The 12,976-nt window shown below is 38.4% G+C and overlaps 1 protein-coding gene across 1 annotated transcript in view; it reads left to right on the forward strand.

Annotated features, from left to right (window-relative positions):
• Positions 1-11,371, forward strand: part of PLSCR5 (phospholipid scramblase family, member 5) — an 11,823-nt gene extending 452 nt beyond the window's left edge. The window contains exons 2-7 of the mRNA XM_010009822.1: positions 2,135-2,286; positions 7,129-7,171; positions 7,997-8,217; positions 9,170-9,331; positions 10,374-10,535; positions 11,333-11,371. Coding sequence (XP_010008124.1) covers positions 2,135-2,286; positions 7,129-7,171; positions 7,997-8,217; positions 9,170-9,331; positions 10,374-10,535; positions 11,333-11,371 — 779 coding nt within the window. The remainder of the gene's footprint in view (positions 1-2,134; positions 2,287-7,128; positions 7,172-7,996; positions 8,218-9,169; positions 9,332-10,373; positions 10,536-11,332) is intronic.
• Positions 11,372-12,976: the final 1,605 nt, after the last annotated feature.

The following is a 12,976-nucleotide window of genomic DNA, read 5'->3' on the forward strand; positions in this document are numbered from 1 at the left end:
TAACTGAATTTAATCAGATTACTCCTATCTGGGTTCATCTTTGTCACACACTGTGTTTTAGCTGACGCTGGGTGTGTACTCAGGGCTACCAGCAAACATTGCAGCATACTGATCTAACCAACTTTCTAAATTCATTTTCTCCATGCTTTCAAATACTTAAACCAAGCAGAAGGACACAAATCTATTTTTTCTTTAACATGAATACAACTCCACAGAGGTCACCTTGTTGTGATGTACAGAGGCATATGTTGGCCTAGGGACTTTTGGCAATGTCTATTTAAGTTCCTCAAATGTTTACCCCTCTTTGCCCCCCAAATACTTATGACATTCTGCATTTACAACGTTTAAAGGTATACAGCAGCAAGAGGGTTTTATGGCATTGTTGTACTCTTGCAATATACCGGGTATTTTATATATACTTTGCTCACCTTTAGTCATATAACAGATCTGTGTTTGTATATTTTTAATGCAAAGTGGTTAACATTAGTATTAAAATAGTAATGTTGTGTAATATGGTTTTCAAAATGAAGGAACTTGATAATACACTTCTTTTAGGAACAAATAACTCTACAAATTATGTTTGTACAGAAAGCTCACTGTGTCATATGGTAACTTTTAAGTTTTCCCATACTATAAATGAAATGGGAAACATCCACAAAAATAGACAAAGTGTCAGAGTAGCTCAGATTGTCATGAATATTTAATGTATTTACTGTTTGATTTTTGTATAGCTTAAAATTTGACAGGTAGAACTGCAATTTGTTGTCTTTCTTTTCCTCTTTATTATTCGAGAATAGCACTAACACTTGGCCACTTCATGGCATTTCATGTAACAACAAGAGTTATGGCAGTAACAGAACCCTGTGAGGTAAAATGATGCAGAAGAGCCTATAAAATATTTATTACCCAGTTATGCATTTTTAAAACCCAGCTACAAATTCAAAGAGGTTACTTCTTCTTCCTGTGGTCTCAGACTTAGAAAGAAAGCAGTAGCTGCAAAGACAAATTAAGATCAAAATATGATTAAATGATGAATCAGCCACAGTGAGTTCAAATAATGCTAAAGGATCTCATTTAAACCCACAACAGCAAAAGAGAGTTTCAGACTTAGAGCCAAAATTCATTCTGGACCTCAAACCCCGTCATGGCTATGTATTGTCACACATGAGATAAAAATGATCAGTTTGGGGACTGCCTTACTGCTGAAGCACAGGGACTCAGCTTATTAGAAGGATTTGCTATTTTATATGCAGAGAGCTTCAGCTTGTACTTGCTTGTTCTGGCAGAGCCAGTGTTAGTGACGGTTGTGGAAAGATGCTTGGACTAAAACCAGTAGAACTTTACTGAGAATCAAATGGCTAAGGTTACCACTGTGCGCTCAGAGACAGTACCTGTGCACATGAAGGGGTGTGGGCATACAGGTGCCTGTAACAGTAAATACTCTCATTACCTTCACAGCACTAGCCAAGGTAACCGTCACTGTGTCCTAAAGGATGAGTTTGCAATAGCAAACCAGAAAACACAGCTTAATGATATCTGATCTTTTCATTAAGATAATAAGGAATAATACACTGTAAGAGGCTGTTTAGACTTTGATACCAGAGTTGTAACATCCAGCTTAGGGAATCTGAGATCTCTGGAAAGGATATCTCTAATTAAGAGAAAATATGCATCCTCTCAACATGCTAGAAAGCATCTTGCTAGGAGCAAGCCTTCAGCATCTTGGTATACATTAGCATGCAGGACAGCTCATGGAGCTTAGTAACATGTGCTGAGGAGCTTGTGGCCACCCTGTGTGTGAGTCCAGACCACCTCCAACCTTGCCACACAGACTCAGTGCTTGCAACCTGAAAGATTGTATGAGGTGCCCTCCAAGACCATGTATCCTGGCTAGCTTCAACTACAGCGGTTCCACTTTGGATGCTCTAAGATTGCTTTATAGAGTGAATCAGAGTGCTCTAAGTGTGTGACCATCAGGAGATTTGTTTTAGGACCTCACTCCTGATCTGAGTTAAAATGCTGATCTAGTCACAGGCAGAATGTGACATTGTTCCAGTTTTGATCCGAACAGCTAGCTGCTGTTTGATCCTGTTAATTTCTGATTATTTCTTTTCTTCTTCTTCTTTTCCCGCAGAACTTCAGGGACAAACCAACGCAATTTTTAAGGATTACCTCCCTGGTTCTTCTGACCTTCCTGGACACAATAAACCTGTTGAACCAACAAGTCTCTGGAAGCAAACATCACAACTTCGTATCTTGCCACCTGGTCTGGAGTACCTGAACCAGGTCCTGAATCTTTCCAAATGTTAGAATTGTATTGGTGGGGTTTTTTTGTTTGTTTTTTTGGGGTTTGTTTTTGTTTTTGGTTTGGTTTGTTTGTTTGTGGGGTTTTTTGGGTTTTATTGTTGTTTTGGGGTATTTTTTTTGGGGGGGAGGGACAGGTGGAGATGGAAAGGCTGTTTCGTTGTTTGATATTACTATGAAATAAGGAGCCATAGGAGCGACAAGCTCTTCCTTCATTGCTGCCATTCATTTTCATAGAAATCCATTTGTTGTGCATGCACCTCTCCTTGCACCAAAACCATGGTTTTCTTCCCTCTAGGACCTTTTCTAGATCATATTATTATCCCCCCAGTTTTCTTCCAGCTGCTTAAGAGCTCACCCTCAGGGAAATGTCTATCAAACTCTGGCCTGCCTCAAAAAGATTAAAACAGGCAGCATGTGAAAGAATTGTCACCTCCTTGCAACCCATCCTTTGAGGAACATGAAGGTCTCATGGGCAAACTCCTGCCCAGGACAGCACTCTCCAGGTTAGGTGTAAGGTCCTGGGGAGAAAAGCACTCAAGAACACAACTTGTGAGTGTAAGCCTGGGTGACTACAAACCTACACCTACGCTATGTTGGGTCATGGGGCAGGAAAGTGCTAGGGCCCAAAAGAAGAAAATGCTTGAAAATGGAAGCAGACCAGTAGGTCGCAGGCAGGGGAGGGAAAAGGAATGCTAAAGTCTTCTTCATCCTACTGCTAAATGTGAGCTGTCTACCTCACTCCGTGAAAACTCTTAGTCCCTGGAGCTTGGACCTGTGATGGTCTGCAGCTTTGTTCCAGAAGTTTTGACTCTTCCTGCATTTTTTTACTGGGAGAGTCACTCCCTGCTACTGCCTTGACACCGAGTCTTTTTTGCATTTCAGATGTGGCTGGATTCTGCTTTTCTTATACATGCTGAGTAACAGGTCATACACCCTGCCTGGTATGGTCAGGAACAGATTTGGGCTTCAGGATAGTCAGGCTGTGATTCCAATACACACACTTCTGCTGTGTTTGTATTTTGGTGGTGCTGGGAAATATTTATTTCACTTGAGGTCTGTATTTTAGATATACAATTCCGGTAGTTTTGTACAGAAACAGAAATTGAATGTATCTTACATTTTGAGCTAAGTTACCCAGATAGCTAATGAAACTGGGAGTCACTACAGAAATCATCTTTCATGTGCAGCTATGATTTTCATTTCATGGTGCCCATGCACAAAATGATATCAGTTGTCAACTGCATGAGCATTTGATCACAGACTGTGGGAGCTACATTTTTTAGTTGAAAAGGGATTGTGGTAGTAAATACTTGGAAGGCTACATATTCAGTCTCCTGTAGGAACATGAATTATACCTCAGATCTACCCATACAACATGGGCAAGCAAATTCTATTACTCCATTTTTACAGAAGCTTTACATCTGACATTAAGACAAAGGAGCAAGTTGCTGTTAGAACTATAACTAGAACTCAAGACCCCATTCATGTTTGTTCCTGGCCCAATAACCATGTGTCTGTGCTGCAGCCCTCGCTAATTATTCTCAATTTTCTCTGTAGTCTGAAAAGCGGAAAGCATGTGTGCAGTGCTTATTATTGGCATATACCCACAGCTAGAGTTTCTGTGCATTGCAGAACATTCTGGAGTGCAATGCTGAAGTCATACTGACTGTATGACTAAGGAAACAAGCTCACACAGAATAGATTGGAGCATAAAGAGGGTTTGACCAGCAGGGAGAGAGCTGCCTGCAGAATGAATGTGTGATTCACAGCTGCCACGGTCATCTCTTGGGATTTTTTAATGATGGTCTAAGAGATTTTCACATGATGAAATTCTCAAATGAATGAAGACGTTTCTAGCAGAACTGGGAATTTTTGATGCCATTAGGAAGACTAGAATACTGTGTTTCCTTCTGGTGGTGTGTGTATTGCAGAAAGGTGGGTCCAAATTGAAAGAGTCACAGGCAGGTTCTACTGGAAGGACATGGGGAACAGAGAACCTGTTTTAAAACATAACTGCAATTGTTTCCTCTTTAGACTGAAAAAACCCAAACCACCACCAAGAGGGAACTATGACAGAGTACCTAGAAGAGTAAACAACCTGTGAGAGAGACAGACATTTGATTTATAGAATTATTTTACAGGAAGAAAAATTATATAGAAAGTGGTTGTGAATAAATACAGGATAACAAATAGAAATGAATTTCTGGGATTATCTCCAGCAAGAGCGAGAAAGACAGCTGGACAGACTTGAGAAAGCCGAATAGTTTTCTCAATAAGACCATGACATGTTTGTGTCTGAAAAAAGGATCCAAATTTAGTGAATCTCTTCAGAAAGATTCCTACAGTCTCATTCTAAACAGCAACTCAAAGACACAGCATATAGTGTTGGATAACAGGAAAAGAAAATACCTGGCCAGGCTGTAATATTTCACTTTGCAAATACACACCTGGAGTCAGTCAGGCTGAGGAGTGATTTGCTCAGCTGTTCAAGGTGCACCAAAAAAGGCCAATAACTTGCTTCTGCCTTGGCAAACAGATACTGTTCTTTCACTGTCACAGAAGTGACACTCTGAACAATTTCCTACAAAAAAAAATTTGACCAAACCTCATTATTATCTTCTAGATCACAGTCACAGTTTGAGGAACTGTCCAGTGTGCATCACAAAAATCAAGGGAACCTTTTCCCATAGCAGAAATACGCAGACCAAACCTTGGAGAAGAATTTTCCAAGTAACTTAACAGCATGTTGTGCCACCATTCAGGCTTAACCAATTTTGTAAATGCGTCTTACTTTAGACTTGGTTAGACTGATCAGATGTAAATTTAATTCCCACAAAACAGAATGCTAAGAATTAGCTGTGTATAAGGAATTCTAACATATCCGAACTCAAGAGGACTTAGATCCTTGTAAACCAAAGGGCTTTACATGCTTTCAAATGCAAGTGCAGAATTCACTTAATCCACAAGTGTCCTAATAAAATATGCATCAGACTAGCTGTCTTGCCCAAATCAGGGAAGGCAAAACAAGTCTAACAAGTGTTACTGCCATTTTGTCTCAACATTTTTTATACATTGTTCACAATAAACCAATCAACAGACCAAAATCACTTAAAGCTTTTAACAGTTCAGTCTCATTAATTTTCTTTTCCCTGTGAAAGCCTATGTGGGGCAAAGAAATCCATATTAAAATCAAAACTAAAATACTGAGATAGCTTTACCATCTTTAACTTGTTTATTCTTTTTATATCAGCAGAGCCCTTCCCACGAGCTCCAAGAGTTCACATCTCTCATGAAACCTAAACAACAAACAGCAAAGATTCTTGGGATAAATTTTTTAAGTCCAAGTATTTTTTATTATTTCAATTACTGGCATGCACATTTCAGAGATTAATGAAAGGGATAAAGAAGTTTCTCTTGTACCAGCTTTTCTTTGCAGTCTGAGCTAGCAGCAGCAGATGACTAGAATTGACTAACGGCTGCAACAGTTTGAATATGTACCAGGCAAGATTTATCAATTGTAAAATATACAGATGCTGGAGAACAGTGACATGCTGGTCTCAGAAGGTCGCTGTGTGCTTTCTGTCCACAGCTGTAACAGCAAAATCCTGTGCCACGTGTTTGCCCATCAGGAATTTAAGGAAAAAAGATTAGCAAAGTCTAAACTATCACATAAACCAGGCATAAAAAGTCACATAAAACTGAAAGGTAGACTGAAATTAAGTCATGCTGGTTTTATAATACTAATGACTGTTCTCTAAAGAAGAGTAATGTCAGAGGGATGGTAAGCACAGCAAAGCAAGGGTATTGTGGCAGTTATTCTCCTGCATTTGCAACCAGCTCGCAGGGGAAGACAGTTTCAGTCAGCCGAGGGTTTCTCTGGGGAGCTATTGCTTTGCTCATTCTGGCACCCTGGTGTGACTGTTTGTCAGATTTAGGGTGCAGAACTCCCAGTGCCTGAGATCAGAGCATTAAAGCTTGTGTGTGCCATTTCTGGCACCACCTAACTGCCTTGCTGGGCTGCTCTACCGAGGCCCTTTGGATGTCGCTGCAGCATGTTTTCATCTTGAGTTCCAAACTCATCCACTTTTGCACTGCCATGGTGCCCACCACTAACCTTAGCTTTGGGGTGAGGGGCTAAGAGCAGGATGGAGGAATGGGAGTCAGAAGCAGATCCTGCCTTTCACCTACATCTTTCCATTGCTGTTGTCTTCCTCATTCTCTCAGTGAAGAATTGTAGAATCATAGAATACCGGGTTGGAAGGGACCTCCAGTATCACCTGGTCCAACCTTTCTTGGTTGATCTAGACTAGTTGTCCGAGCACCCTGACAGCTGAATTTTAAAAGTGTCCAGTGTCAGGGAATCCACCACTTTCCTGGGGAAATTATTCCAACAGTTGATTGTTCTCACTGTGAAAAAATTTCCTTTTGCGTCTAATCAGAATCTCTACAGCAGTAACCTGTACCCCTTGTCTTTTCCACATGACTCCTTGTTAAAAGGGAGCCTCCACCTTCTGTGTAGCCACCCTTTAAATACTGGAACATGGTGATAAGGTCTTCCCCGAGCATCGAAGATTATTTTTCTTCAAATATGTGTGTGAATTATATAACCACAACACCCAGTGTTACACTCTTCAGTCATCGTTTCAGAGATGTCTAAAGTGTGACTTGAGATAGACCTTGAGCACCCAACTTATGCACCTCTGGAAGGAAAAGGAACCTAGTAAAAGGGAGATAAGCAATAAAAATAGACAGGTGATCACCAGTAGCCCCAGAACTTTTCAGAACCCACCATCTTGTTTATTTATTTTTTTTTTTTAACAGCTGGACCGGATAATTATTCATCAGCAAGTGGAGCTCCTTGAAGGTATGGTGTGATCCTTGTTGCTTTTTAACAGTACTGATACACAGGTGCATCCAAAAGGCTTCCAAGTCTTGCCCCCACCTCACTTGAAGCCATTGTGAAGCCTCCCACTGACCTTGCATCAGGCCTGTGATGTGGTGTTAGTGTGGTGAAAGCTCACTTTTGGTTATGCCTGTTCTGCAGCAAATCAATGAGGAGAGAAAGATCACTGTGAGTAAACTCTGCAGCAGTCCTAAATTCTCTATCTTAGACATATCCTTCTCAAAGTTATCAAAGCTTAGCCATCTTTCCAATGTATGGAAAAAAATTACTGTCTTTGACAGTAATTAACATGCTATGAGAAACAAAGCAAGTAAGGAAGGTCAGAAGACACAAAATGAAGCATAAGATTTCTGTTTTCTATTCCTCAGATTTTCAAAGTACTGAACAAGTATTAAGTTCTGAACGTAAAACATTTTAAAATGTATTTCTCCCTTCAAAATGTTTTTGTCCTGATTCTTGGATGCCTCGCTGGGTTTCATCCGCTGAAGTGGGACAGCCTCATATTTTACTTTTCACAGATGATAAAGTAAGTAAAAGCTCAAACTAAAACTCAGCTGAATTCTGGTTTGTGATATGTACTTTAGTGTACAGCAAATCAAAGTCTTTGAACTAAATGTTCCTTCAAAATACAGACCTGTCATTATTATTTCCTTATAATTGCATTTTTCCTTTGTGTCATTACTTCAAAACAATTATTAAACTTTGTTCCATTGATTTTTAGAATGTATTCTAATATATATGCTAATATTATATTGAGGTAATTTTCTGCTTATTTTGATTTATTAGCCATAGTTGGCACAGAGACCTCCAGCAAATACGAGATAAAAAACCATTTGGGACAAAGAGTTTACTTTGCAGTAGAAGAAAACGATTGCTTTGATCGTAATCTATGTTCGCCTATAAGGTCTTTCACCATAAGGATTGCTGATAACATGGGCCAAGAAGTGATTACAGTGAACAGACCCTTGAGATGCAACAGCTGCTGGTTCCCCTGCTTCCTGCAAGAGGTGAGTGAATCCTAATTGCCCTTTGTCCGAGCATCTCGCTGTATGTGCACAGTACTAATAAAGCCTTGTGCAACCCCTGTGAGGATGGCAGGAGGAGATTTACACCCACATCTCAGCCTGGAGGACTTCTTGGAGGCCTTCGCTTAGAAGTAACTATTGATAAATGGGTCCTTTTTATGAGTTTCATTCCCAGCATGCCTCCTCTCTTTCATGGGTCTTTAATTTCCTGATATGCCAAGCTTTTGTGTCTGATGATACAGATATCTCTCCCGTCAGGTAACACCCCAAAACACTGCTTCCCCTGACACAGACTAGTATCAGTGCTGTAGATGGAAATCACCCACTGTACTCCCTGAGTGTGAAGGACAGGAAATCCTTGGAAACCATTAGTGTGTGGGGGTGTGCCTGGGAAACAGCCCCCTGAGGAGGCCGATGCTTCATTCCATGGCTCTGTCTCCTCAAGGCCATATATCTCTTGAAAAATAAGCTGCTTTTAGAGAAAACCACAAATCCTATAAATTATCAGGTCTTTTCTCCTTATTTTTGACTCTACCTAATTCAGATATTTTTCTCATTTAATGAAAATGCTTTAAAAGTTAACTCAGCTACCTACCTTCTCAGTACTGCATCAAGATCCTTTTTAAAAGAGGCCCTTTGGTAGCACAGCTACTGTATAAAAAAAGTTTATAAGGATACTCACTGATTATAATTACAAAGATTTTTCACAGTGTATAGCTTTTATCAAATCTTATATGTAAGATATTAGCTTCTGGTGCAGCTTTTGACTTTCATATTGTCCAATATATTTAAACCCACCATCAGACAGCCTTGTAATATCCAGTTGACAGTTTGGTAAAGTTATATATTTTGTCATTATACAAACAATACACTATTAAAAATATACTACTATAAAGTTAAATTAGAGATCTTTTTTTTCTCTTGTTTTTGCTAGTTAGAAGTTCAATCCCCACCAGGTACAATAGCTGGATATGTCGTGCAGAACTGGGACCCTTTTCGGCCAAAGTTTACTATACGGAATGAAAGTAAAGAAGATGTACTAAAAATAATTGGCCCATATGCAACTTGTGGCTGTTTCGAAGATGTTGACTTCGAGGTATGTTTCTTGTGAGAGTTAACAATTTTAAGGTTTTACTACTTTGAATAAATTTCTCACTCAAAAATCCTGTTATTCTACCCTTTAAAATACATATAGTTATGGAACGGAAGTACAATAAAGTGCATTGGAGTTCCTGACTTGTACACTCAGATTCACACAGATCTTTTCTGGACAGGAGTGACAATTCCTTCAAGGAAATAATCAAGTTGCTAGATGAAGTCCTGATTTTCTGTAGTCCTTGAACACTCAGTCATTGATTTTCATAAACTCAGGGTTTCATCCCACATGCATTCACTGTTACCTGAAACAGTCCCTTGAACCCTGTGGCATTGAATCTGCTGCCTTCATCACTCTTAGACCAAGAACCACGGTCAGGACTATGGTCCAATGTGTCTAAATCCATTTGACAACACTTATCAGGAGGAAAATAATTCTGAGGAGACACTGAGATATGTAATGGATGAGAGGGAGAATGGGAGATAATCAGAGACACCCTGCACAGAGTTTTCTGATGTGAACAAAGTGCTTTGCCTTAATTAAGGAATCATACAAAAACTTCTTCATTGAACAACTTGTTAGCCAAATAAGTAGACTTCACTGGGTACTGATCGAAATCTCAGTATACTGTGAGAAACATGCAGATAGCTGCATAATTGAAAACTGATCTGTCAGTTGTAAGGGAAAATGGTCCACAGCAATGGTACTGCTATGACTTGGAGCATATCAGAAACACAATGTGGAAAATAAAATCATTGTGAAAGAAAAGCAAAAGTATAGTATAAATTTTTGCATCTAATTTCCTCCACTTTTCTGTCAGGTCTAAAGGTGCTGATGTTTCCAAACTTGAGACCCTTTCTTGTGTGTCACTCCTAAAGGAAAATCTGGCACTAATACAGCATCTCAATGATAAGAATAAAAGAACAACCTGACAACTATAGCATACTCTGTGTGCCGGGGCACAGTCATTAATTCTGTGGAGACATTGGTGTATACTTCATTTATTTACAGTTAGGTGTACTCCTGTTTTTTATTGGTGCAGGTAAAAACTCTCAATGAGATGTCAACGATTGGCAAAATTTCCAAGTACTGGTCTGGATTTGTAAACAATGTCTTTACCAACACTGCCAACTTTGGGATCCAGGTCCCTGTAGATCTTGATGTGAGAATAAAGGCAGTAATGATTGGTGCTTGTTTCCTCATTGTAAGTATGCAAAATAAAGCGGTGGACCCAAAAGGGCCTTTGCTATCAGCTGTGATGCTGCAAAGCTCTAAATGTGGAAAGTCAAACCTGCTATCTAGAGGATTGACTATTAAGTTAACCATTTAACTGAAGCTAAGTGAAAACCTTTTAGTTTTTATGTATGCTTCTGCTTTTTTTTCTTATTTGCTGAGCATCTTTAGGTTCCTAAATCTTTTATTAAAATGTTTAAATAGTATTCCACATATGGGTCAGTATCTCACATGGTAGGATCAAATATCAATGTAGATGCCAAACGTACTGAACTCCCCAAAACCCCTTATCTGTTGTGCTATAGTAATGGTAATTTCAAACTGTGAGTGCCATTTAAACACTTCTGTCAAGTATTGCATGTAAGACCTTCAGGTCATATGAAATTTCCTACAAAAATTTCATTGTGAAAATAATAATAAGAATTATATGAAAAAATAAATACTCATTGCTAGGGGTAAGGACGAAGTTAAGATGCACGTGACGACAAAAGGGCAAAACTATTTAAATTTTTCAATGGAAAGTGTTTGCTTTAAAATAGCCACAACAACTCAGAAATATTGCTTTTTTTAGGATAGAAATGTAACTCTCATGACACTTAAGATTTTTGGATTGTGTCTTCCAATACTTCTGTTGCTCAGTGACAGAGTAATAGAAAATGATCAACTCATCTAATTACTTCTTGTAACAAAAGCCTACAAGTAAGACTTTTGATAGCAATTGTTGTATTTTTGTACTGTACATATCATTCACAGTTTTTATATTTATAGGACTTAATGTTCTTTGAAAAGTCTTTGGATGGATTATAACAAGATGACAGAAACAATAAAATATGCAGAATGTGTTTCAGTAAGTAAAAATGAACATAAATTGAGCTTCTTGCTTTGAAGACTTATACATTAGATACTTTCTAATTCTTTTTCATTTTCTTCCAGAAATCGCTTGAGCTTTGGACATGATTTTGAACTTCACAAATCCTTGCTCCTTACAGGAAAAGATAGGGAGCTAATGATGACGTTTATTAAAATACGTCTCACGTAAATAATGATTTCCCTCTTACATTTTATGTATGTTGTAGCTAAACACATTTTTCACACAGAGCACTGTAGCTTTGGAATAGTGCTATTCTTTTCATTCTCTTTTGATGTTTCTGCATGGGAAATCATAAAAGATTAGGTGAAGGCTTGCAGCATCACTGATGAAAGTCTATGTTTAGAGAAGCCTTTGATGTTTTGCAAGTGCTAGTACCAGTTACTAACCACACGAAGGTGTGTTCTGGGGGTTTTGTTTCTTATAATTTTAGAAGCAATTTTCTGATTTATTTAATTAATAATAGCAAACTGAGTTGGAAAGTAACAAATAGAAATACATCACCCGATGGGAAGTTTAAGATGTCATCTGTTGCAGTGAGTTGAAAGAAGGGAAGCTATGTTTGCTAGTAAATTAATTTTATGGCAAAGATTTGTTTAATGAGTTGCAGCCAGAAATTAGACCTCCAGCACTAGACTTGGGAACATATTCAGAAAATCTATTCAGAAAATCTGGTCTTCCAGTATTTTTATTGAAGGCAGGCCATAAGGTTTGAAAGATGGACCTCTATGTGCTAAAGGTGCATAAATCACTTCACTTTGAACTACCCAGTGTCGATTCTTGCTTCCATTGACTCAAGCCTTCCCTTAAAAGGTTTGTTCTTCTTTATAATATCTGGTGGTTAGAAACTTTTTCATTCAGACTTGCCTGAGGCCACTCTAGAACAGAATTATTCTTTTCTTTTGGCAAGCTCAGGTATTTTCTATGATAAGGCTGTACAGTAAGAGCTTTTTCTATTTCAGATAGCAGCTTTACATAGCCATTCATCCCTGCAGTTACACCTCATCATACAGTTCCCAAACATTCCCACCAACAGGATTTTGTTAATACAAACTTTATTTGTAGGAACATCCATGATGTATGTACAAGACATGAACAGAATAATTTTTGTTGTAAAATATTTTCTGTGTGAACTTGCTTATCCTCTCCGAAAAATTCCAATGTGTCCTTCAAGAAGTAAATCAGTAGCATACAATATTGTTGGTAAAAAGAACTGCTATCGTAGTCACCGGTCAAGTTTCCAAGGGAAGCATGTTATAAATCAGGGAATGCTGGATATTTTTTTTTTTTTATCATGAACTAGTAATTCAATTCTTGCAAACAACCAACACATCAACGGAAAGGAGAGGAGATAATGAATAATTCATAAAAATGAAAAAGAGCTAAATTTATCAGGTGATTAATTCTCAACAAATATTTAGACTAATTTTAAATTAATGTTCATGGATATGAATTCAAACACAGTGAAGTCAGGAAGTTGCAACTAATGTTCCCTTAGTGAAATTAACTCAGGATTGCTTATAGATTTAAACAGTATGTTTTAG

This window comes from Nestor notabilis, unplaced genomic scaffold (genome assembly GCF_000696875.1).
Source record: "Nestor notabilis isolate BGI_N333 unplaced genomic scaffold, ASM69687v1 scaffold4272, whole genome shotgun sequence".
Taxonomy (NCBI): Eukaryota; Metazoa; Chordata; class Aves; order Psittaciformes; family Psittacidae; genus Nestor; species Nestor notabilis.